We start from the raw sequence: 25,416 nt of genomic DNA on the forward strand, positions 1-25,416 counted from the left end.
AGCCTCTTATTTTATTAAACAAGGATACCAGACAAAACAAAATTTTTCTGTGATTACTATCATTTGATAAGAGAATGGACATTTAACTCCATAAATATAAGAAGACTATATATAAAATTAAAAATCTTTCCTTAAAAATATAGTCTTATGAAAAATTCACTTATATTAATATAAACATTTTCATTTTACCCTAGACAAGTGAAAATTTCCAGAAAAATAATATCCATTGCTATGAATGTATCTATTTACTTTTTGCTCCTGAATTTCTTACCTCTGCATAAAATATCTTTTCCCACCAATTCTCCCATTTTATTCTTTCTTGTTATTTATATATAAACTTTAGGAAACTGTCCTGGGTAGCTAGAGACTCAGTCTCTTCTACATATTATCTATGAATGTTGCAATTTCACATTTGTTTATGTGCTAATTTTATTAACGTCTCCCTTCCCAACTAGGCTCTTGGCTCCATGAAGGCAGAGACTAAACATTTTTCGCTCAATATTACAGTCCTGCTCCCTAACAAATTGACACAGTAAACTCTCACAAAATGTTATGGAATAAATAGATAGATGAATACATCAGGAAGCTGATAATCATCTCACAAGTTTGTTAATATCTGGGATTAACTTAATTATACATATATATGAATATGTTTAAGTAAACTTTTTAATATCAGGACGGTTTTGGATTTACAAAAAAAATATACAATTATAGAACAGAGTTGCCATATACCACATAGCTAGTTGCCCCTGTTATTGGCATTTTATACTTCATAACTATGACACATCTATTATGATTAACAATACAATGATATGAATACACTAGCATTAACCAAAGTCCACACTCTTTTCAGATTTCCAAAGCTTTTACCAAACTTTTTTTTTTTTCTTGCTATTCCTGGATCCCATCTGGACTGATACACATTTAGTCAACAGGTCTCCTTAGGCATCTCTAGGTTATACCAGTTCAAATTTTCCTTATTTTTGAAGACATTGTCAGTCTTGAGGAGTGCTGGTCAGGTATTTTGTAGACTGTTCATCAGTTGGGATTGTCCACTGTCTTTCCATGACGAGACTAGGATTATGGATTTGGGGGCAAAGATCACAGAGGCAAAGTGCCATTTTTATCACATCATATCAAGGTTACATATGATTAACTTCATTTGTTAACATTATTAACTATGTTTGTTAGGTTTGTCCACTCCAAAGTTGTATAATTTCCACTTTCCTTTCTTAACACTGGAAGAAGATCGCTATACACATTAACAAACAAGACTAAGAAATAAAGGACATTTTTAATAATAGCATATTTTATTGGAGATTGTAACATCCACAATATTGCATTTGAAGTCCTCATTGTATGGCATTGTTTTCAAAGATATAAGGCAAATATTAGCCTTCTGTTAGTGTTGAATGGATTACTAACCTTTAAAAAAACTTACAGACTATGGTATTTAAACTTCTATAAAATATCCTAAATATCATTGCAACCTAAGAAAGAAGGCAACACCACTAGAATCTCAATGTTTGAAAAGTAAAAAACTAAGAAGCTAAGTTTTTGTGTAAATAGTTTAATATGGGGGTTGTCTTGCATTACTTTGAGAATTTAGTAATTTGTACAGCCAGTTAAATGTAAAATACCTATTCGAAATTTGTATTGTATTCACTATTGCCACCATGATGTACAATATTAGTACATCATGGTGAAAATATGAGCTTTCATTGATCATTATAATAAAATATAAAGTAATTGAGTGTTTGCTATATATGTTTATATATTGATTGTATGAAATCAGTAAATACACATCAAACCAAAATGAATTTTTTTTTTTTTTTTGAGATGGGGTCTCACTCTGTTGCCCAGGATGGAGTGCAGCAGTGGTGAGATCTCGGCTCACTGCAAACTCTGCCTCCTGGGTTCACACCATTCTCCTGTCTCAGCCTCCCAAGTAGCTGGGACTACAGGTGCCTACCACCATGCCTGGCTAATTCTTTGAACGTTTAGTAGAGACAGGGTTTCACTGTATTAGCCAGGATGGTCTTGATCTCCTGACCTCGTGATCTGCCCGCCTCGGCCTTCCAAAGTGCTGAGATTACAGGCAGGAGCCACCACGCCTGGCAATAAATCTTAAAAATATTTGAGTTCATGACAATGACAATAATAAAAAGTTAAATATATTATTACTCTACCTATTCTAAAGAGCTTCTATATTCAGAGACAATGACTAGGACAGGCAAAGTCTCAGATGACATGTCAGAGAGAAGCAGAAAGGAGCCAGTGATATTTCTATTTAAAAAAAAAGACTGCAACATATGACACTTGTCTTTGTATGTTGGAGGAACTGCCAAGTGAAAGAGAAAGTTGAATTATTGTGTGCCTTTCTCAAAGCAGAACTAGTACAAATGGATGAAAGTTATAAGAGAGATATTTTTGTTCATTAAAAGTATTTCCTAATATTAAGTTGTCAAAAATTTAATTGCTATATTGTGAAGCAATGGTTTTCTATGTCTTTTAAAGATTTCCAGCAGAGAGCTGTCTGAAAGAATCTTTTCAGGAGAGATTTCTAACTGGGCAGGAAATGGGGCTAGATAATCTCCTGATCCCTTCCAGTAAGAAGGTTTTAGGAAACCACAAGTCAATGTATTCTTAGGAGACTCCAAGTTGGTGTACATGATACATGTGTTCAAAACTATTTGTCTTGATTTGCAACTAGATATATGCTTTAAAGTGCATTTATTTCCAATTGCTCTGCTACATTGTATTTCCTATACTTGTCACTTAGAAATTGATTCAGTGAGTTATAGAAAGAAAATTTATTTAAAAAATTTATCTATCAGACACTTCATTATGAGAGATAGAGATTTATGATGGACAGAAGGAACTATACCCAGAAGCACAGGGAACATCTACCATGGACAGCACCTCTGTTTCCTCATGACAGCAGCAACTTTTCCATAATCTAAAACACAGTGGCCCCTTGAAAGATGTAAGAATTTAAGGAGTAATACATGTGAATCTCTTCTTGCAGTGTTTACTGGAGCTAAATGTGTTTTTCTCTCTTCTGTCTTCATTTTTCTTTACGTTCTCAGCAATGTTTCCTTCAAACAACTTGATGGATAAGAGACTCACTCATTCCCTTCCTATTCGTTCCGTGTGGGCTGTGTTAAGTACTGGAAATACAAGGACACAGTCAGTAGTTAGTGTGTGACCTGAGCCAGCCAGCACTTCCTAGGGCTCATCTTCACAGGACACTCTCAGGGATCGATGGCATCTTTTTTTCTCAGTTTTGACTGCCTGACAATTCGACAGTCACACCTGCTCCTCAGGGACAGCAGTTCCTTATTCTCGTCTTGTGTGGTTTCTCCCTCCTGGTTTCCGGTGACATGTGAAAGCTTCTAGCCATGCTTATCCAGGCACTGAGAGCCAACACTGCTTCCCAATTCCAAAGACAGTCCTTGCTCAGACTGCGTGAATGCAACAATTCTGATCATTGTTTTTCTGGTGATGTCAGTTGGTTAAAAATTAAGTATATAGGAACTCTATAGGCTGATTTGCACTGGGAATAATTAATAATGTAAATGTTAAGTTGTTTTCTAACATATGCAAGTATATTTTACAGTTATTCTGAAAAAAGCTACGTGTGACATGAATTAAAGGCATGATTTTTAAATTAAACTGTAAGCTTTACATTAAGTGAAAACATGCAACTGAATAAAGATATGTTGTATTAGTTTCTATTATTGTCATATCAAATTCCTACAAACTAAGGTGGTTTAAGAAAAACTCACAAATGTATATATTATCATACTGCTCTGTAGGTCGTAAGTCCTAAATGAATCAAACAGGAGAGAAATTGAGGTGTTGGCAGGGCTGTGCTGCTTTCTGGAGGATCTAGAGTAGAAGTGCAGCCTTTCACTGCTATTGGACGACTGCTTTCTTTGAATTGTGTTCCCTTCTCCATCTTCAGAGACAGAAACACTGGGTTCAATTCCTCTTTCACTGCTGTCTCTTGTTCTCTCACTCTGACTTCTTCCACTGTTAGAGAATCACACTAGACCCGCTTGGATAATCTAGGCTAATCTCCCTATTTTAAGGCCAGCTGATTAGCAATGTTAATGGTATTTGTAACCTTAATCCTCCATTGCCATGTGACATGGAATTTTCACAGGTTCTGGGAGTTAGGACATAGACATCTTTGTGTGGGCATTATTCCTCCTACCACAGATGGGTAGAGTTAAATCTTATAAGATGAAAGCAAGATAAAATGTCAGTTTTGAATTATTGACAAAATAACATTTTTCAAATTGCTCTCCAGTTACGCATTGTAACTTATAAATTAGAAAATTTTAGCAGTCTTTAAAATGCATGCACAGTTATCTTTTTTGGGTCAGGTAGCATTTAAAGGACGTATATGAGATGGATGTTGGATAGCTAGAATCTTTGCAGGACTATTTTGACCCTAAGGAATGACAGTGAGGAAAGCTGAAATGTTATAGAAGAGAGATAATTAAAGTGAGTTCTGATCTCCCGCTCAGGCTGGGAAGACATTCTAAACACCTAGTACTGAATGAATAGTTCATTGGGAAATGTCTGCTTGATAATGTGACAATGACTTCCTATAGGCTAAAATAAAAGCTGAGCATGAATTTTACTTCCTTCTTCTGATTCCATAATCTATTATTTTACTTTCAATTTCCTCATAGCCAGGTCTTAACCATTTTGTGTCTCTAGTTCTCAGATATTCTGATTTTTACTTTCTCATCAGTCTACATTTTCAATTTCATCTAGATATATTTAAGTCCATGTGACATTATGTTTGCATTTGTTTCCTAGTGCATTAAACATTTTTATTATTACAAAGTGACCATATCTATATTTAATAATACATTTGCTGTGAAGTTTGCTTTGCCTAATATTAACAAAGCAACAAACCTTTCTTTTATGGTTTGCACTGTATTTTTTCTTTCTTCTGGTTTTTAAAACACATTTATTTAATTTGTAAATTAACTGTATTAGTCTGTTTTCACACTGCTATAAAGAAATACCTGACACTGGGTAATTTATAAAGGAAAAAGGTTTAATTGACTCATAGTTTTGGCTGGTTGGGGAGGCCTCAGGAAACTTACAATGATGGTGGAAGGCAAAGGAGAAGCAAGCACCTTCTTCACAAGGCGGCAGGAGAGAGAGCAAAGGGAAACTGCTACACATTTTTAAAACCATCAGCTCTCATGAGAACTCACTAGCATGAGAACAGCATGGGGGAAACCACTCCTATGATCCAATCGTGTCATACCAGGTCCCTCCCCTGACACATGGGGATTACAATTTGTGATGAGATTTGGGTGGGGACACAGAACAAACCAAATCATTAACTTACGTGGAAGCATTACGTAAAATGTCATAATCTCAATGTAAAAGCTTCAAATCCATTTAGTTATTAAACACTTAGAGAAATATTCAAATTATGTCAACTTATTTATTTGTTTGTTTTCCTTCTTTGTCACATTTTATTTTAAGTTCTGGGGAACATGTGTAGGATGTCCAGCTTTGTTACACAGGTAAACATGTGCCATGGTGGTTTGCTGCCCTGATCAACCCCTCACACACGTATTAAGCCCCACACCCATTAGCTGTTCTTCTTGATGCTCTCCCTCCCCTCAACGACAACTAGCCCTAGCGTGTGTTGTTTCCCCCATGTGTCCATGTGTTCTTATCATACAGTTCCTGCTTATAAGTAAGAAGATGTGGTATTTAATTTTCCATTCTCGTGTTAGTTTGCAGAGGATAACAGCTTCCAGCTCCATCCACGTCCCTGCAAAAGACATTGTCTCATTCCTTTTTATGACTGTATAGCATTCTGTGGTATATATGTACCAAGTTTTCTTTATTTAATCTACTATTGATGGGCATTTGGGTTGATTCAATGTCTTTGCTATCATGAACAGTGCTGCAATGAACATACACATGCATGTGTCTTTATAATAGAATGAGTTATATTCCTTTGGATACATAGCCAGCAATGGGATTGCTGGATCAAATGGTATTTCTGCTTCTAGATCTTTAAGGAATTACCACACTGTCTTCCACAATGGTTGAACTAATTTATATTCCCACTAACAGTATAGATGCATTCCTTTTTCTCTGCCACTTTGCCAGCATCTGTTGCTTCTTGACTTTTTAATAATCACCATTCTAACTGGCCTGAGATGGTACCCCATTGTTGTTTTGATTTGCATTTCTCTAATGACCAGTGATGTTGAGTATTTTTTTTTTCATGTTTGTCGACTGCATGAATGTCTTATTTTATGAAGAGACTGTTCATATCCTTTGCTCACTTTTTAATGTTTTTTTTTTTTTTTCTTGTAAATTTGTATAAGTTACTTGTAGGCTCTGGATATTAGGACTTTGTCAGATGGATAGACAGCAAAAAATTTCTCCCATTCTGTAGGTTGTCTGTTCACGTTGAAGATAGTTTCTTTTGCCATGCAGAAACTCTTTATTTTAATTAGATTCCATTTGTCAATTTGTGCTTTTGTTGCAATTGCTTCTGGCGTTTCTGTCATGAAATCTTTGTCCATGTCTATGTCCTGAAAGGTATTGCCTAGATTTTCTTTTAGGGATTTTAGTTTGGGTTTTACATTTAAGTCTTTAATCCATCTTGAGTTAATTTTTGTATAAGGGGTAAGGAAGTTTCAATTTCCAGAAATGGATAGCCAGTTCTCCCAGAATCATTTATTAAATAGGGAATCCTTTCCAAGTTGCTTCTTTTTTCAGGTGCACTATATTTTTCTAAATTTTCACCTTCAATCTTCCAATATTTTTAGACATTGTCTTGTAAAAAATATATCTTATATTTGGATATCTTACTGTATGCTTACTATTTGTTCAACCTACTCTAGTTTGCTTTCTGGTTTTATTTTTTTGTGAACTTCTTTTAGTACATATTAGCATTATTTTTTCACTTATTCCTTTGTTAATTTAGAAGATACACATTCTGGCAATTTAGTTAGGGCTTTCTCTAGGAAACAAACAATCCATTTTGACATAACAAAGTTTAATATTAACTACATTTGCTTTGTGGATATTTTTGATATTGTTTTTGTAATATATTGTAATTCTGTTAATTTATCTAAACACCACAAGAAAGTTTGCCATGTTAATACAAACAATGTTCATCTAGATTCATCTACATATTTATTTTCTCCTGTACTATTTACTCCTTCTCACATCTCCAAGCCTCTATCTGGCATGATTTTTCTTTGCCTGAAATACCTCCCTTTACTTTGCTCACTACCTGCTTGATGGCTTCAATTATACTTTAAACCGCAGCATCACAAAATACACCTTTGTAACAAACCTACACATGAACTTCCTATTTCTAAAATAAAAGTTGAAAACAAAAGAAATAAAAAAAATAGAACACAGAATCTGATCCATCATAGTCAAGTATTCAATAAATATTTGTTGAATAAATAAAAAATACAAAAAAATTAAAAGTACCTTGGGTATGTCTTTTAGTAAATCTTTGTTTTGTTGAATTTTCTTTATTTTTATATTTGTCTGAAAATAAATTTATTTTATCAGGACTTTAAAAAAATATTTGCAAGGTACAACAAACTCAGATAGCAGTTATTTTCTTCCACTACTCTACAAATATCATGTAGTTGTTTTGTTTCTTACATTTTGTTTTCTATTAAAAGTATCTATTGCTTCCAGTTAGAGCCAAGAAGGAATAAAACCACTGCAGCCATCTCTCCCAGCGATCATACCTCAATACGCTAGATAAAATGCAAAAGACAACTATCTGAGAATATTGTACAATAAATGATACCAAGAACTTTGTAGAAAGAAGTAAAAATTGAATAATGACTAATATGGCAACCAGGAGTTTCCTGTTTTTATTTTGTTTTCCCTTTCTTTTTCTCGCTTCCTTTATTTCCCAGCATGGACTTGAAGTCAAGACAAATTAAGTCATGGACAACAAACAAAAACTCTGAGAGAGCGTGTCCTACTGATCAGAGACCTAGGAATGGGCCCCTGTGAGCCAGCAGCTATGGAAGACATCTCTGTAACTGTTCCTTTGTTTTGGCTCCTGAGCTGACTCCAAGGCCCGCTGGCCATGCAGCTGCTGCCATGGAGCCTGGGGCAGCTGGGCCAGTTGGAAACCTGGAGAGAAAATCCACCCTCAATGTAAAGGATCTGGAAAAATTAGTTTCTGTGACATGAGGGATCCCCATTCTTCTCTCCTTTTCTCATGCTGTTTTCTCTAGTCATGAGGAAATGTGCATCAGTACAGGAAACTAAACTCTGAGAAAAGTCTTGGATTTCTGGACAGAAGACCAAAGAGAGTGATGCTGGGATCCAGTGAGAGTGGGGAACTCCCACCTAGGAGGGAAGGGAAGGAAGCGATATCCCAATTTTATGTGTGAACTGCGAGAAGCTCTGGGTCCACCCCAAGCAATGCATGTGTGGAACACCCAAATGGCGAAGCAAAGGCTTTGAAACTGAGCTGCTACCATAGACACTGCACAAAAATCAGACAGAACTGTCTAAATCTAATCATGTTGTTCACCTGCCAGATAGTTCTTGTGGTAGGCCAAAAATGCTCCTCCCAAAATATCCACATCAAAAACCTAGAACTGGATAAAGGATCCTTGCAGATCTACTTCAGTTAAAAATCTTGAGGTCAGGCTGGAATATGTGAGTGGGCCCTGGGACCAATGACAAGTGTTCTCATAAGTGACACACAGAGAAAGAATCAATGTAACCATAGAAGCACAGGTCTGTGTGATGTGGCTGTGAGCCAGGGAATGCTGGCAGCCACCAGAGACTGAGAGAAACAAGGCTTCTCCACTACAGACTCCAGAGGGATGTATCCTGCTGGCTTCAGATTTCAGACAAATGGGCCACAGAATTGTGAGAAAATGAATTTCTGTTGTTTTAAGTAACCAAGTTTGTGGTAATTTGCTTTGAAATTGTTTTACGAAAATTTGGAATTTTAGGAAACAGTTCCCTATTACTGTGTAACAGAATATCCCAAAACTTTGTGACTTTAACCAAATATTTATTATCCTATAATCTCTGTATGTCAGGAGTCCACATGTGGCATAGCTGGGTCTTCATCCCCTGTTTTGTTTTTGTTTTTGTTTTTTGTTTTTGGCTTTCTCCCCTACTCTCTAACCTCTACCCCTGCCCCCACTGACCTGATGCTGTGGGAGGGATCAGCCCTCAAAGAAGTGGTGGTGCATGCTGGGCCCAGCCTTCTTGCCCACCCTCACTTTCCAGGGCAGAAAGGGTCCAAGGTTATAATAAGAAGTAAATAACTTGTCTGTACAGTCTGTGCTTGTGTGGTGTGAGACGGAGTGCAGGGTAGGGAACAGCTGGCATGGGCCTCTGGTTGGTACATCTTTGTGTGTTGATCCCTGAGGTGACTGGCGTGTGCTGAGCCCTCAGCATGTGATTAGTGTGGGTTAGCATGTACTGAATTTCTCAAAAGGCTCTCAAGAGTCATCTGCTATCTCATCTGAAGTCTTGTAAGAGAAGCGTCTGCTTCAGAGCTCACTATGCAGCCAACGGACATGGAAGGTGATCCCATAAAGGTATAAATATCAGGAAGTGAAAATCATGGGGGAGCATCTTACTAACCTACCCATCAAAGTCTGATGATTCATATCCCTTATATATTATGCCAAATATATTTACTTATTTCCAAGGTTCCCAAAAACTTCACCCTATTACAACATTGCATATTTTAAAGTCTTCAATTATTTAATATGAAGTAATCATGGAAATAAAAATTGATAACTTTCTACTAATACTCGTTCCTATAGCTGGTGAAATAATGAATAAAAAATTGGTAAATTATTAATTGGAATCAATTAATCTTTCTTACAATTTATAAATTTTACATTTTAGAATCTACTCAAGTCCACTTTACCTAAAATAATAGATACGGGGAGTGAATTATCATCTAAAATAATAACAAATGCTCATTATTTGAGCACTGGTTAAGAAATGAACTGAACCCCACCTACCCCACAACAGCATAGCCTCTGCCATGCTTCGCTTTCCAATGTGAAAGCATAGAATTTGAATAAAATGAGTTGAAACCTGTGCCAATACAGCTTAAGACAAGTCCCTAAAGCCTTCACGCTCTTTCTACTAGACATCATTCACTAAATATCAAATATTAACAACTATTGTAAATATTTTGGAGCCACTCTGAATAATGATAAAATACAATTTTACATTGTCAGTGTGTGTCTAGGTATTTTTTAACCATTATGATCAATTATTTCTGGAAGAAGAATTTTTTCAGATAGCAACTATAATTACATAGAATTTTTAAAAACTAGGTACGAAAATCCCAGTCTCATAAGATTACTTTTAGAAACTAGTGAGCAAAGAGAAAAGAAAATGATCAGTACATTGATCTAATTATTCTAACACAGGTTGTTTTTTGTTTTTTGTTTTTGCTCTCTTTTATCCTTCCCCTGTCTGTTCTCCAACTAGTTTACAACAAAATGTGATTCATTATTAAAAAGTTTATATACATATGTATGTCTTATTTCAATAGCATAATTTTTAAACTGTCAAACTTATTATTTTATATGCATTTTAATCCTTTTTTCAGTTTTATTTTATGCCTGATAATCTCTTGAGTGGAATTCCTTTAAATATTTTATCACAATATTTTTATTTCTGTACCTATTATTAACAAACTATTCAAGTCAGACTTACACAAGCCTATACTCTCAGAATATTGGCAAATAAAGAAAAAGTTCTATATCTTTCCATAAGGTATTATTTCCAGTATATCTTTAGAATTAAAAAAAAGTAAGAGAAGTAGAACTGATATCTAACTATCCTAATCAAAAGTTTTCCTAGCTACTCTTTCTGCCTAATTTATTTCTTTATGCTAATAAACCATACTGTTTCATCAATGCATTGTGCCTTCTCCAAAGTCAATGTGACTTTCACATTTTTTATTGCTATGCCTAATAACTTTTCAACATTCATGTAGTACTTTCCATATCAGAGTACATTGTAACCTAATGCTTTTGAATGGAAACTGATTACAAGAACAAAAGAACAAGTAATTAGAATATAGAAACAGGAGGTGAAAGAAGAAATACATAACTTTTAATATTCAACAAACATATGGATCTCCCAACAGTTAGAACAATAGTATAGGGGAATCATTTGCTTTCCTAAGTAAGATGGTGAGCACTTAATACAAGGATGAAAAGCAAGCAGTAAAATGTGGCTTGTCCCTCCTTAGGCTTACAGAAGGTAGAGACATTTGCATCTTCACTGTTTTGTTATTGCTGTTGCTTTTAACTAAAGCATTGACTTTTCAAATGCTTGTCAGCTGAAGCACAGCATTCTAACTGAATAGACCGTTTGAAGAAATACAACATGACAGTATTCCCAAGATTTTAGGTCATGCAAATTTGGATCTAGGTAAGGAAAAAAAAAAACAAAAAACTTTGGGTTTAAAGTTTAACATTGTGTTCTTTCCAAAACATTTGTCTCACAAATATAAGTTCATAACTTGTTTTTAAGAAACTAATCATTTCTGTAATAAATTCCCTAGCCTCATGCGGTATTTTTCTGTGTTTAACTCTAGAAACATCCATGTAAGTCAGTCGAAGGAGAGGAGACAGTCCCTAGAGAAACACTGCATTTCTTTTCCATTTTTTTTTTCTTTGTTTTCCAGTCATTCTGAAACCTATGCCCTCTTGTGCAAACTCAACTCTAATGTGGTGACAACACTGGATTAGCAAGGGCGGGCTGGGAGTGAGCGCTCACTCTTGCCCAAGCTAGGCACACCCATGTCTAGCCTCCTTGTTGAGGGATGACCCTGGGTAAGGCTTGGCATATTTGCACCTATCCTGGAATCACCAAAAAGAAAAAAAAGAAAAAAAGAAAATCTGTTTTTATTCACACTGGAAGCACATTTCCACATGTATCAAATAAGCAAAAATTCAAAAGGCAGGGTGACCCAGAGTTTTGAAAATTATCTATAGAAAGAGACATATCATCCACCAAGAGTGAGGGGTAAACTGCACAGCCAATTGGAAAACACTTAGCATGGCATGGTAAAACTGACCATGCACATATCCCATGACTGTCAACACTATTCTCAGAGCATCCCATCACCGTATGCATGGCCATTATGATGGCATTGTTTGAAATAGCCATAGACTGGAAACAAGACAGTTGCCTTTATTGGCTAGTGGTCCTCCTGTCGTTTTAGAAAGGTATAGTCACCACAATCCCTTCTTATGTTTCAAAGCAAAGTCTACTCTGTGCAAGGATACTTTGATCTGAAGGGTCATTTACATAAGAACAATTTTGTGTGTTCACGTGCTGATGACAGAGTTATGTATTTCTGCTTGACCATTTGTATATTAGACTCCCGATCACCCTTAGGACTTCTGAAATGCCTCAACATGGCATGAACAATTGTGGACTGAGGAGAGAATTAACACAAGGGTATGGATGATGACAAGTACTTTTTCTAAAACAATTATTATTAGTGATACCTAGATTGATATTCAGTAAGCTGAGGTTTATGGTTTTGTATATTTTGTTAGACTATATTTCTCATAGAAGTATTAATAACAGGGAGAAAGAATTGTTTAGGTTATTAAAGAGTTAAAATAATGCGAAGATAGCTACAATAAAGAGACACAGGAATGTGGAAGGAAGAAACGGTTATAGTGGAAAGAGAGAAAATGCAGAGAAGCCATTTCTAATAATACAGACCAGGCTCTACCTAATGTGAGATAACGGCAATCTTCTGACTCTTCTGACTGTTTCCTTCAGTCTCTATGCTAACTCTTTCGTCCTAGCCTACTATTCCTCAAACCTTCCTAACTGTAATTCTAAGATCTCTAAAGGTAAACCAATAATGCTGTCTTGAATTCCAGTATTATATTAGTCCAGAACGATTTTACTTAAATATATTTAGCGATTATATGCTAACTACTTGTTTTCATTTGCTTAAGTAATGTAGGGATTTATGATGCTTATTAATGGAAATCTATGCAAATTATTGAACCATAAATTGGGCTAGAACTCTCAATTTTCTTTCAATAAGTATTCCAAAATTGCTTTCATAATGAATGTCTCATTCTGAGAAGAACACTAAACAATTGATGTGAAGTTACATATATAATTGAAGGATTTTATAACGCCTGATAAACCCTGGCTAGGTATTCCTTGAATCATCACTTACATTGTGCTTTGTGAGATTTGAAATATTAGTTGCTATTGCTTGTAGCCAGTCAACGCAGTCTTCAGCAGAGAGGCACTGAATAATCCCACTGCAGACCCCATCCACAGCAATGACTTGAAAGGCATTCTGCCTGCAGAGGTTCAGAACAAATCAGATCAAAACATACTGTCATTGATCTATTTGCAACTCATAATAGTATCTGTTGAAAAGCTTATCTTTGAAATAATATAAATATCAGCCTCCAAATTCATATTTGGTTACCTGACTTTATAAACATCTCTGTTTTAAATGAAACACTGAAGATAGACCCAAATGACATATAATTTCAATTTAGTAGGAAGCATCTTTAGATTCAGGTAACTATGGAGAAACTTTGACTTCTAAAACATACAATATGTAAATGAAAGAGAATCTAAGAAATTTTAGATGCATTCTTTTCCCAGTTTGCTATAACATTATGCATAGTTTACTTATTATTTAGGCTACCTTTGTCTCCTCTTAACATTTGTCGATGCATTTTCTGACTTAGAAAGATCGCAAACACAGGCAATAAAACATTCAGCGTGACATTAAAAAGTCACTTGATAACGTGAGCGGCAGCACTTTATCCATTGTTCTCCACCCTCATTCTCAGTCTGTTCATCTTCTCAAAGATGATTTGGAACAAGAGATTCATACCTCCTTTCCAGGTCTAAATGATCATGCTCTCCATTTGCATGGATGCTGAAAATTTCATTAACATTAAACTTTTTTCTTAAAATGTTATGATCAGTCTAAGCATTCTGAAAGTATATTATTGACTTTTGTTTTTGTTGTCATAGACAATTAAATGATGCTTTTTAAAATTGTTCACAAAAGTGCTATTGAATTTAAAAGTGTGCCCCATAGTTTCAGTGACTTCCTTACTTCCAGATATTTTAATATTTAGATATAAACTTAATGGACAGGAATATATAAAATCCCAAAATGGATGGAAACCAGCCAAAGTCTCATGCTTAAGAATTACTTCATTGTGCAACATGATACACAAACTATATTTCAATTCCAGTCAATTATGAATAGAAAACTTCTGCAATTCAGTATTCAAAATGCTATGTAAAATGTATAAATTTATATGTTTTCTCCAAACAAACACCTTTCCTGGCTCTTCTACTAGACATTTGTCGATATAAAACATGAGTTTAATCCCCAAACAAAGAAAATCCAGTAGAGCATGTCTGACTTAGGTCTCCTGCTAGATTTATGCCACTCTGCCTTCCTGTCTCAGAACTGGGCACATGGTAAGGCCTTGGGCATTCACGACTCTGAGGGTTCAAATTGTCAATATTTTTAGAGAAACTGGTTCTCATATTTTGGACACAGCACTTTATAATGAAAACAGGGATGTGCTCAGATATACGTTTTTGTTTTCTTTTAAAAATACATTAAAAGAATTTCAGAAGTATAACTATTGTGCATCTCTTTGAAATAAAGTTAGTTTGATTTTGTGACAGTGTACGCATTGAATGAAAATAATGTTATAATTTCACACGATATTTTTAGCTTTCATTCCGATGTTTAACAACAAGTAAGATGTTTAAAGTATTCAGACAGAAGTTTAACCATCCATAGAAAATGAGAAATAATTGGAGTTTAGTAATACATATTTCTTTCTGCTCACTGGTTGTAACCACTGCTTCATTTACCATAAATTAAAGCATATCTTGATCATGTTTGTCTTCTCTGCTTTAAATGAATAACAGCAGCTAGATATTTTTAGCTAATAAAAGTCAGTACACTTAGATCAAATCTTCAATCTATGTAATTATGGATGCTACATAGTCCCTACATAGAATAATTGAGGCGCTGATCTTTTATGAAACTAGACTTGTAAGTTAATACATATCAATTTTTACATTCTGTTTCAACTTTTCAAATATGGAAACTCTTTCATGAACATAAGTGAAACACTTGAACAGTTTATTTGATTACATATGACCACTGATAGAATAAGTTGATCATAAAAATTACAGTTATCTGGGGCCTCTATTACTAAGTAAAGAAGGTTATTAGTAAACTAGCTCACTTAGTTGTGCCTCAATTTCATCTAAAGTGAGAAGAATTTACCGTACAGATTTAACAAGTATTTTCTGAATAACTGGTGGATCTAAATACTTTAATATATGGATGAAGTTCTGTGTATAATATTCCCCTGAAAAATCCATCAATATGGTCTTGATTGCAATATTTCAGTGTTAAAAGAAAACGTACCCACATAGAATTATTGTCTCATCAAGCACTAGGGGAAAACTGCAGTGCTTTTGTTTTTATTTGTAGCTTTTAGAAAATGTAATTTTAGATAAACAATAAGAGTTAATATTTATTATGGAATCAATAGACTCCATTACCCATTAATTTAGCATTGTGAGACATTAAACTTTTACAGCATTAACAGTAACCTTATGGATACCCAGACAAAACTATGTGTCTTAGTCTTAGTTATATATATATATACACACGCAAAAATTACATCACTGAAGAGTTAGTCCGAAGTTTTTTGTTCAGGCTTATTTTTCCACTGTTCACTTATACAGTTTTCTAAAGATTCTTGGTAACTCTTCTGGCAGTAAAAAGTATTTTCAAATGTTGCTCAATTTCAAAGTAGGTTTATTCATTTAAAATACAAATTTAGTCTTCCTTGAATGAAAAGTATACTGCTCACTATATAAATTCATGAATAATTTTCAACCTAACATAAGCAATCAAATAAATATACATCATTTCTAATTAATACAGTTTGTGATTCCTGTTTTGATTCATTGTTGATTTTACCCCACAAGAGGACATGTACTTTTATGCCACAGAGACTAAAATGTAAAAGTTTGGAGTGGCTGGAATGAGCATGAGTTCTGGGAGCTCACCATGGAAAAACAGGCAGACTCAGAATGAGGTGGGCTTAAAGTCTGCAAGGAACCACTGCAGAACTCTATGTAGAGGACCACAATGGCTAGATTTGTGTGGCTTGGGTGGTCCTGTTAGACCAGCGAGGGAAGGACTCTCACTGGTAAAACTTGAGGTGATATGAAACTGAAATAAACCTATATTAGTGAGAGTGAAGATGAAGCAACTTAGTTCACTTAGTTGTGCCCCAATTTCCCCTAAAAAATGAGAACAATTTACATTCTCATGTAAAAGGATCTCGGTACTTTCACATATGGTTGAAGTTCTACGTATAATTTCCCCCTTAAAGGCATTAGAAATGACGTGATTCAATAACTGCTTTTTAAAATGAATTATGAAGGAGTGAGTAGAATCAAAACTGCTCCACCATGTTGGGCTAAGCAGTGGGATGGCTTGGCTGGGGCAGGTAAGGGAAAGCAAAACTTTTAAAGAGGAGATAATTAATCCAAAAGAAAATGTTCAAAGCATGAAAAGCATAGTATATCCAGAGAAATATGTGTTGTCTGGCATATTGTGTGTGGATCTGAAGAGGAGGCAAGTCATGAAGTTGGTGATTGGACAAGGCAAAATCAGTGATAATTCACATATCTTGCTGCAACTTGATCCTGAGGGTCAGGGGAGCCAGTGGAGACATTGAAGCACTGGAGGAAAAGGGTCATGCTTATATTTTAGAAATATCTCTCTGTGGGGTGAAGGATATGGAGAAAAAGTGAGAATAAAGTCTGAGGGATGTGAGAAGGGTATTGCAATACACAAAAGGAATTATGAGAAAAATCAGTCTCAGAGTGGCCCCGTGTGAAGACGGAACATTGACTCATTTACTTGATTTCATTATCACTTAATTGGTGGGAGGATGCTACTCAAGGAAAGGAAGATATAAGAAGAGGCCCCTCGGGTTTGTGACTGTAGCGTTTTACTCTGTCTTATTGAGTGTAATCCACACACAGCAGGCCTGAGTTGTTTCTTCCCTGTGTGCACTACCTTAGTTCACTGCTGTGTCTTCTCTTTAATTTTTCAGGCACAAACCTAAGCTGTTTAGGTACATCAGGAGCTTTTTCAAGTTATTTTTTGTGACTTATTTTGCAGACCTTAAATTCACTAGATGTTTCATGAGTTGAAACCACATAACTCATCATTCCCTAAAGAAGTCCTGCACTTTATGCAACAGTGTCTTTCTCCCTGGTACTCTATGCTCCTTCAACATCTCCAAGGTCCTTGCAAGTCAGTTAACACTGGGAAACTCTCTGACCCGCAGTTCCTCTAGTCGTGAAATGAAGAAGGCGACACATATTCTGCACACCTCAGGCTGTATTTTGAAGGCTATAGACTGGACTTCTTAAGAACTGAAAAATCTGTCAAAAATACCAGTTGTGTTATTTCTGCCTGTCAAAATCCATTTCAAATTTTAAGAAGTTAACTCAGGTGCCATCTATTCCACGATATTTTCTATAACCCTTGTATTTGGAATGAATCTCTTCCACTTTAGTGCCCCTAGACTTCCTGATTCCTTTATTGCAACATTTGTTCTCTGTGGTATTAAACATGTTTGTGTAACTGCTAAATCCTGTTCGATCTTACTAAGCTGCTAGCTCCTTGAAGGAAAAGCCATATATGCTATTTTATACCTCTCATAGCATTAGCACAGTACTCGGAGACTTTAATCTGTAAGTAAGGAACAAAAACAAACAAGTCCATCTCCATTTTACTTTCACAATCCACTGCTTTTGCTAACTTGATACCTAGTGTTGTCCAAGACAGCTCCACTGTCAGACTTGAATTCTCACATTTCTGTTCTTTAACTATAACCTCTTCGTTTCCATCACCACCAAATTACCCTATTATTTTTCTGATCTTTCTTAGTCCTTCCAATTACCCTAGTTCATATATCTATTCAGGATCTAGCTGCATTGCCTAGACTGAGCTTCCTGTTCATCCATGCAAATTATATGTTAATTTTTCACTTTAGAATTTCCTATCACTGTGACCTGCAGTCACTCCAATCTTACTACTTCCCAGCCCTCAATAACTCCAATTTAACTAAACGAATATCCTTTTCTTCCTGACATGGCAGGGTTCCCTACCAAAAGTAATAAATTGTGCAAAGAAGCCCCAATACAATTGATCTCTGGGACCCCAACATCCTTAGTTGCTCTTGTCTACTTTGTTACCTTTCTCCCCTCACGGGAGCAGGTATTACATATGCAGATGCTTACCTGAACGTCATTTTATTTATATCTTCCTGGATAATCCTAGTCACATAACAGTTCTTCCATAATTTCTCTGTCCTTCTATTCCTGAATCCTGCCATTTCTAGGGCATTTGAAACAGAAGGCATTGCCATGCAAATTTTGAATATCTCATCACGTCAGCAGAAGCACCACATTATATACCTTTAACTTATATTCGGTTAAAATTTATGGGCTTCAAAAATACATATTCCACCATTTGATCAAATGTAAATTTTATTCTGTGACTAAAGCCTAACAGAATATATATACTTCTTCAAGGATTATTTCTTTTTCTTTTTATTTTTTCAGTTTTCCAGAGTTATTCAAGCACCCTGGAATACTGTTCTGCTCTGACTATGGCAAAATTAAAATTACTATTAATTAATAGACTCATATCATTAAGTAAGTGTGTTATAATAAACTGGAAAAATGAAACAAATAATGACTCTTTAGCAAGATAATTTGCCCTAGATTGAAAGAACTATACAAAATTGATCTAGAATTTTTCAAAGGAAGTGTGGACTTTTCCAAAGAGAGTTATATATTTTAAAGGGATTATGACAGTTTCTTTTTAAATCCCCTACATAATTGTGTAAGAACAAGTGAAGAGGTTTATGCCAGAGGAAGGAATATTTGCATGACTTATGGAGAGGGTCTTAATGGCATTTAGTTGATGTTTTCTAAAAATTATTTATTGTTCCTGAGTTACATACAGACCAGTCCTTGTGGACCTCCTGACCAATCTGTGAAAGTGGAATGCAATCAGTCCAACTTCTGTATCCACTTTTGAGAACCACATGCCACATCATGATGATGAAACTGAAGGGCAACTGCCGCATCAGACGTGGGTGCTGTTTCTGTTTATGAGCATATTTGCCATTGAGTCTTCCTTCTCTGCCAGGCACAGTGGCTCATGCCTGTAATCCCAGAACTTTGGGGTGCCTACGCAGGCAGATCACTTGAGGTCATGAGTTTGAGACCAGCCTGGCCAACATGGCAAAAACCTATCTCTAATAAAAAATACAAAAATTAGCTGGCATGGTTGTGGGAGCCTGTAATCCCAGCTACTCAGGAGGCTGAGACAGGAGAATCACTTAAACCCGGGAGGCAGAGGTTGCAGTGAGCCGAAATAGTGCCACTGCACTCCAGCCTGGGTGACAGAGTGAGACTCTGTTTCAAAAAATAAAAAAATGAGTCTTCCTTCTCAATTAGTAACGCATGCCATGGAATGCTTAAATGTTATATTCCCTTTTCCCCCGCATCACATTTTTATGAATATACTCTTACACATTGTGCTCCTTTCTCTACTGTCATTATCTTTCTTCCTATAAACTATATTTTATCAATTAGCTTCTACAATTATTCTACCCAAAGTCACCCCCAAATTAATCACTGTTCCTCAGTTCTTTCAGTATTTCTTTTCTGTAGTTGATACAATCAACTGTTTCTTCTCCTTAAAACCTTGATTGAAATAGCTTCTATGACATCCTTACGTCATAGTTTTTTTTTATGCCTATCTACTTTTTTCTGTTTTACACATTCACTAATTGGGCTTCCTCCTCAGATCCCCTAAAATATACATTCCTGAAGCTTCCCCTCCTTCAATGAACAGCCATGAATTCAGTATTTAGTATAAGCCTGATACATATTTGGTTTTATTGTTAGAGACATTTGCTAAGATTGCTGTGTTATTAAAAGCACAATTTTTATAACCACTAAACTTGCCTACTGTTTAGATACTAAAGTTCATCCACCAGTGTCAAACCTGTCACCATCTGAAACGTCTTCATCTCAAGGTAAACAGCGTGTGCACTCTGGGAGAAAACTAGAAATTCTACTGTCATTTGAGAACTTTTAAAGTCCAAAAGCCTACTTTCAATATTGTTGATTTTCATAGTGTTTAAAAAGCATGCAGTAGATGATAATTCTACCTAAGGAAAAAACTAAGACATTAACTTTTTTCATTAAAATTCATTTAATAAATATTTGTTGAGTACTTTCAGTCATAAAGTATGCTAAACACTGAGAGTACTCCTCAAAATTAAACTCTCAAATTCAAATATATATATAATATGTATATGATACTATATAAACTGACGTGCACATATTTATATGCTCATTTTGCATATAAATAAAATAAAGCTTGAAGAGATTAAAAGAAGAGCCAGTTTTAACAATCTTTAACTCTTATTCTAATACCCTTGACACTGCAATATTATAACATACTTGAAAATTTAAAGCATATATTTATATCTGAATCAGGGTCATTACATTATGATAAATGTAAACTATGTTATTACTGATACAAATATCATGATTGATAAAAATATGATAAAATATCACTGATAAAAATATCATGACTGATAAAAATATCAAAACATGATAAAAATATGTTTTAATTTATACATACACAATAGTACATGACTGTAACACAACTTGATTGCAATTAAATATGACAGGTATTACATCACTAAAGTTAAAATCATGAGCTATGGCAAAAAAGCTACCAAGAAATGATATCCTAAGATTGAGCCAAGCTAAATAATTTTGTTTATTTGTAATCATGGGCAGCGCTATTCATAATAGTCAAAATATGAAATCAACCTAAGTGTCTATCAGTGGATGAATAGCTAAAGAAGTGTAGTATACATATATTACATTCATATGTGCATATACATATATATGCAATAGTATATTATTCATCTATAAATCTAGTGCAAATCACTTATTTATCTTTTCTTGCCCCTGATCCCTCACTGAATCTACTACTACTAGTCCGTGAGCTTTTTCAGAGAAAGAATCAAACGCAATGTCTCCCACTTACAGATATTAAATCAATATTGATTGAGTGAATGAGTAAACAATAAATTAGCTCTTGAATGTGAATCTCTATGAAATCCATTCTGAATAGTGCTATGTTTGTAACTGCTTATTGCTGTCATGTGTATTGAGTGTAATTAATTCAGCTGATGAAGCTGTTGATGTGCTGAATGCCATAAAAATGAAAATGTAAGGAGTCATCTGGACCCATTCAGACAATTTCTTTCTTGTCAGAAATTTCTCTAGCTAAATGTCTTCAAATAATATAACTGCATTTTTTAAAATAAAAAAGGAAATAAATATACACTTTTAAAAAATATGCATTCTCTTAATAGAAACATTAAGAGAGCTCTTAAGGCAGAAGGAAAATAGAACCAAAAGAAAGAAATGAGAAGAAAGATTAAAAGTAGAATATGTTTGAATAGTTACATGAAAGCAATAATATATTTTGAAGTATCTAATTTACATTTTTTAAGTATATCAAAAATATGCTGAAACAGAAGGAAAAACAAAAGAATTAAAGTGTCTTAAAGTTCCAACATTTTCTGAAATTGATATAAATTGTGTTAAACTGTAATAGTTATACACATATGGTTCTATATCTATGATAATGTTTAGGCAAAACTTAAACAATAACAAAAAGAAGAATATATGAAAATTGAATAGAGGCAGTATTAAAAATAAACATCTCTAATTCTTACAAGAGGTAAAGAAATAAAACAGCACAAAAACTAGTGTGTTGAACAAAAGGACTTTGAGATATATGTATATCTCAACAGTATAAAATCTAACAAATCAGTTTCAAAATGGGCAAAAGACATGAACAGACACTTCAGTAAGAAAGAAATACTGATGGTGAATAAGTACATAAAAAGATGCTCAACGTCATTATAATATGCAAATCAAGGCCACTGGGACATGTCACTACATATCCATTAAAGTGGTTCAGTAAAGCAACAACACTAAATGCGGCAGAGATGTGGAGAAACAATCATTCCTACATTGTTGGTGGCAGTTTAAAATTGGACAATCACTCTAGAGAGCAATTTGACTGCTTCTTAAAAGACTAAAATACTACTGTAATATAACCCATTCATTGCACTTTTTAGCATTTATCAGAAGAAATGGAAATGTATGCTCCCAAAAGATCTATATACAAATATTCATAGCATCCTTATTTAGAATAGTCAAAAACTGGAAGCAACCTAGATGTTTTGCCAAGGTTGAATTTTTTAAATGTACTACATCTATACCATAGGATATCACTCAGAAATGAAAAGGAATGAAAAACTGAGGAAAAAAAAAAAAAAAAAAACTACTTGGAAGAATCTCCAGGAAATTATCTTGTGGGAGAGAACAACAACAACAGCAACAACAACAAAACAGACACATAGACCAATGGAGCAGAAGAGAGAACCCAGAAATCAATTCTCTCATTTACAGCCAATTCAGATTCAACAAAGGTGGCAAGATTGGAGAAAGGGCAGTCTCTTCAATAAATGTTGCTGGGCAAACTGAAGACCCATATGCAGAAGAATGAAACTAGAGCCCTATCCCTCACCATACATAAAAATAAAATCAAAAGGATTAAATACTTAAATCAAAGGCCTGAAACTATGAAACTGCTGGAAGAAGACTCTGGGGAAATGCTCTGGGATATTAGTCTGGGCTAGGATGTTTTGTGTAAGACCACAAAAGCACAGCCAAAGCAAAAATAGACAAATGTTGTTACATCAAACAAAAAAGCTTCTGCACCACAAGAGAAAAAATAAAGTGAGAGACAACCTACAGAATGGGAAAAAAATATTTTCAAATGACTCATCTGACAAAGAATTACTGAACAGAATATATAAGGCACTCAAACAACTCAATAAAAAAATCTGATTTAAAAATGGGCAAAAGATTTGGACATTTCTCAAAAGAAGACATAAGCATGGTCAACAGGTATATGAAAAACTGCTCAACATCACTAATCATCACAGACATGCAAACAGAGTGCAATTCATTTAGCTGATGAAGCTGTTGATGAGATATCTCACCCCATTTAAAATGGCTGATATATGAAAGACAGGCAATAACAACTGCTGCTGAGGATATGGAGAAAGAGGAACCCTTATACACAGTTGGCGAAAATGTAAATTAGAACACTTCACTACTTCAGAACAGTATGGAGTTTTTCAGTTCTCAAAAAACTGAAAATAAGACTATCACACAGTCCAGCAATTTCAGTAGTGGGTATATATTTTAAAAGAAGGAAATCAATATATTGAAAGATGTCTGTGCTCCTATGTTTATTGCAACAATATTCATAATAGCCAAAATGTGAAATCAACCTAAGTGTCTATCAGTGGATGAATGGCTAAAGAAAGTGTAGTATACATTTGGGTCAGGCACAGTGGCTTACACCTTTAATCTCAGTACTTTAGGAGGCCAAGGCGGGTGGATCATTTGAGATCAGAAATTCCAGACCAGGCTGGCCAACATGATGAAACACCATCTCTACTAAAAATACAAAAAAGTAGTTGGGCGTGTTGGGGTGCTACTGTAATACCAGCTACTCGGGAGGCTGAAACAGAAGAATTGCTTGAACCCAGGGGCGGAGGATGCAGTGAGCCAAGATCGTGCCACTGCACTCCAGCCTGGGCAACAAGAGTGAAACTCCATCTCAAAAAAAAAAAAAAGAAAGAAAGTGTAGTAAACATATATATTGTATATATATGCAATAAATATTATTCCTCCATGAAATATTATATTTAATGCAATAAAATATTATTTTAATATTAAATATAAAGTGTTATTGCATTTATATTTAATATTTTAGTAATATTAAATATAAAATATTATTGCAATAAAATATTATTCCTCCATTAAAAAAAGAATGAAATTCTGTCATTTGCAGCAACATGGATAGAACTAGAGGTCATTATACTGAGTGAAATAATCCAGGCACAAAAAGATAAGTATTCCATCTTCTCACTCAGATTTAAGTGAGAGCTAAAAAAGTTGATCTCGTTAAGATAGATAGTAGATTGTTTGTTACCAGAGACCAAGAAAGTTAGAAGGGAAAGAGAATGAAGAGAAGCTGACTGATGAATACAAACATATAGTTTAATATAAGAAATAGGACCTAGTATTAAATAGTTTAGTAAGATGACTGTAGTTTATAGTAATCTATTGTGTATTTTTTTAAATAGCTAGAAAAGAAGGATTTGAATAGGTCTCATATAAAGAAAAGACAAATATGAAGATGATGGATATTGTAAGTATACTAACTCAATTTTTACAATTCTGTGAATGTGTTAAATGATCACATGTGTTCTAAAACTATGCATCTATTATGCATCAAAAAATTGAATTAAATAAGGTTATATAGCATCGTATATAATGTTCTCAATAAGATGAAATAACAGGTGAAGAGCAGGTTATTAGTTGTCAGAGATTAGAAATGTGGTGAGGGAGGAGGGCAGGAGGGATGCTGGTGTAGTTATGGAAGAACTACAGGAGAATACCTGCAACGATGGAACTGTTCATACAAAACTTGGCTGCATTGGTGGATGCAGGAACATGCATATGTGACAAAATTTCACAGAAATAAACGTGCGTGCACGCACACACACACACACACACACACACAAAGAGGTAAAATCTGTGTGGTGACGGAGCCTCCCTCATTGCTAGCACAGCAGTCTACGATCTAACGGCAAGGCAGCAGCGAGGCTAGGGGAGGGGCGCCCGCCATTGCTGAGGCTTAAGTAAGTAAACAAAGCCCCTGGGAAGCTCGAACTGGGTGGAGCTCACAGCAGCTCAAGGAAACCTGCCTGTCTCTGTAGACTCCACCTCTGAGGACAGGTCACAGCTAAACAACAACAAAAGCAGCAGAAACCTTGGCAGACGCAAACGACTCTGTCTGACAGCTTTGAAGAGAGCAGTGGATCTCCCAAAATGGAGGTTGAGATCTGAGAAGGGACAGACTACCTGCTCAAGTGAGTCCCTGTCCCCTGAGTAGCCTAACTGGGAGACATCTCCCACTAGGGGCAGTCTGACACCCCACACCTCACAGGGTGGAGTACATCCCTGAGAGGAAGCTTCCAAAGCAAGAATCAGACAGGTACACTCGCTGTTCAGCAATATTCTATCTTCTGCAGCCTCTGCTGCTGACACCCAGGCAAACAGGGTCTGGAGTGG

At 35.2% G+C, this 25,416-nt stretch overlaps 1 protein-coding gene across 3 annotated transcripts in view; it reads right to left on the reverse strand.

Annotated features, from left to right (window-relative positions):
• SNTG1 (syntrophin, gamma 1) overlaps nucleotides 1-25,416 on the reverse strand; it is an 804,940-nt gene that overhangs the window by 135,357 nt on the left and 644,167 nt on the right. For all 3 annotated transcript variants that reach the window (XM_011999541.1, XM_011999542.1, XM_011999540.1), the window contains one exon: nucleotides 13,244-13,373. In XM_011999541.1, the coding sequence (XP_011854931.1) occupies nucleotides 13,244-13,373 (130 nt within the window). The remainder of the gene's footprint in view (nucleotides 1-13,243; nucleotides 13,374-25,416) is intronic.

The sequence above is a fragment of the Mandrillus leucophaeus genome, unplaced genomic scaffold (assembly GCF_000951045.1).
Source record: "Mandrillus leucophaeus isolate KB7577 unplaced genomic scaffold, Mleu.le_1.0 Scaffold598, whole genome shotgun sequence".
Classification (NCBI taxonomy): Eukaryota; Metazoa; Chordata; class Mammalia; order Primates; family Cercopithecidae; genus Mandrillus; species Mandrillus leucophaeus.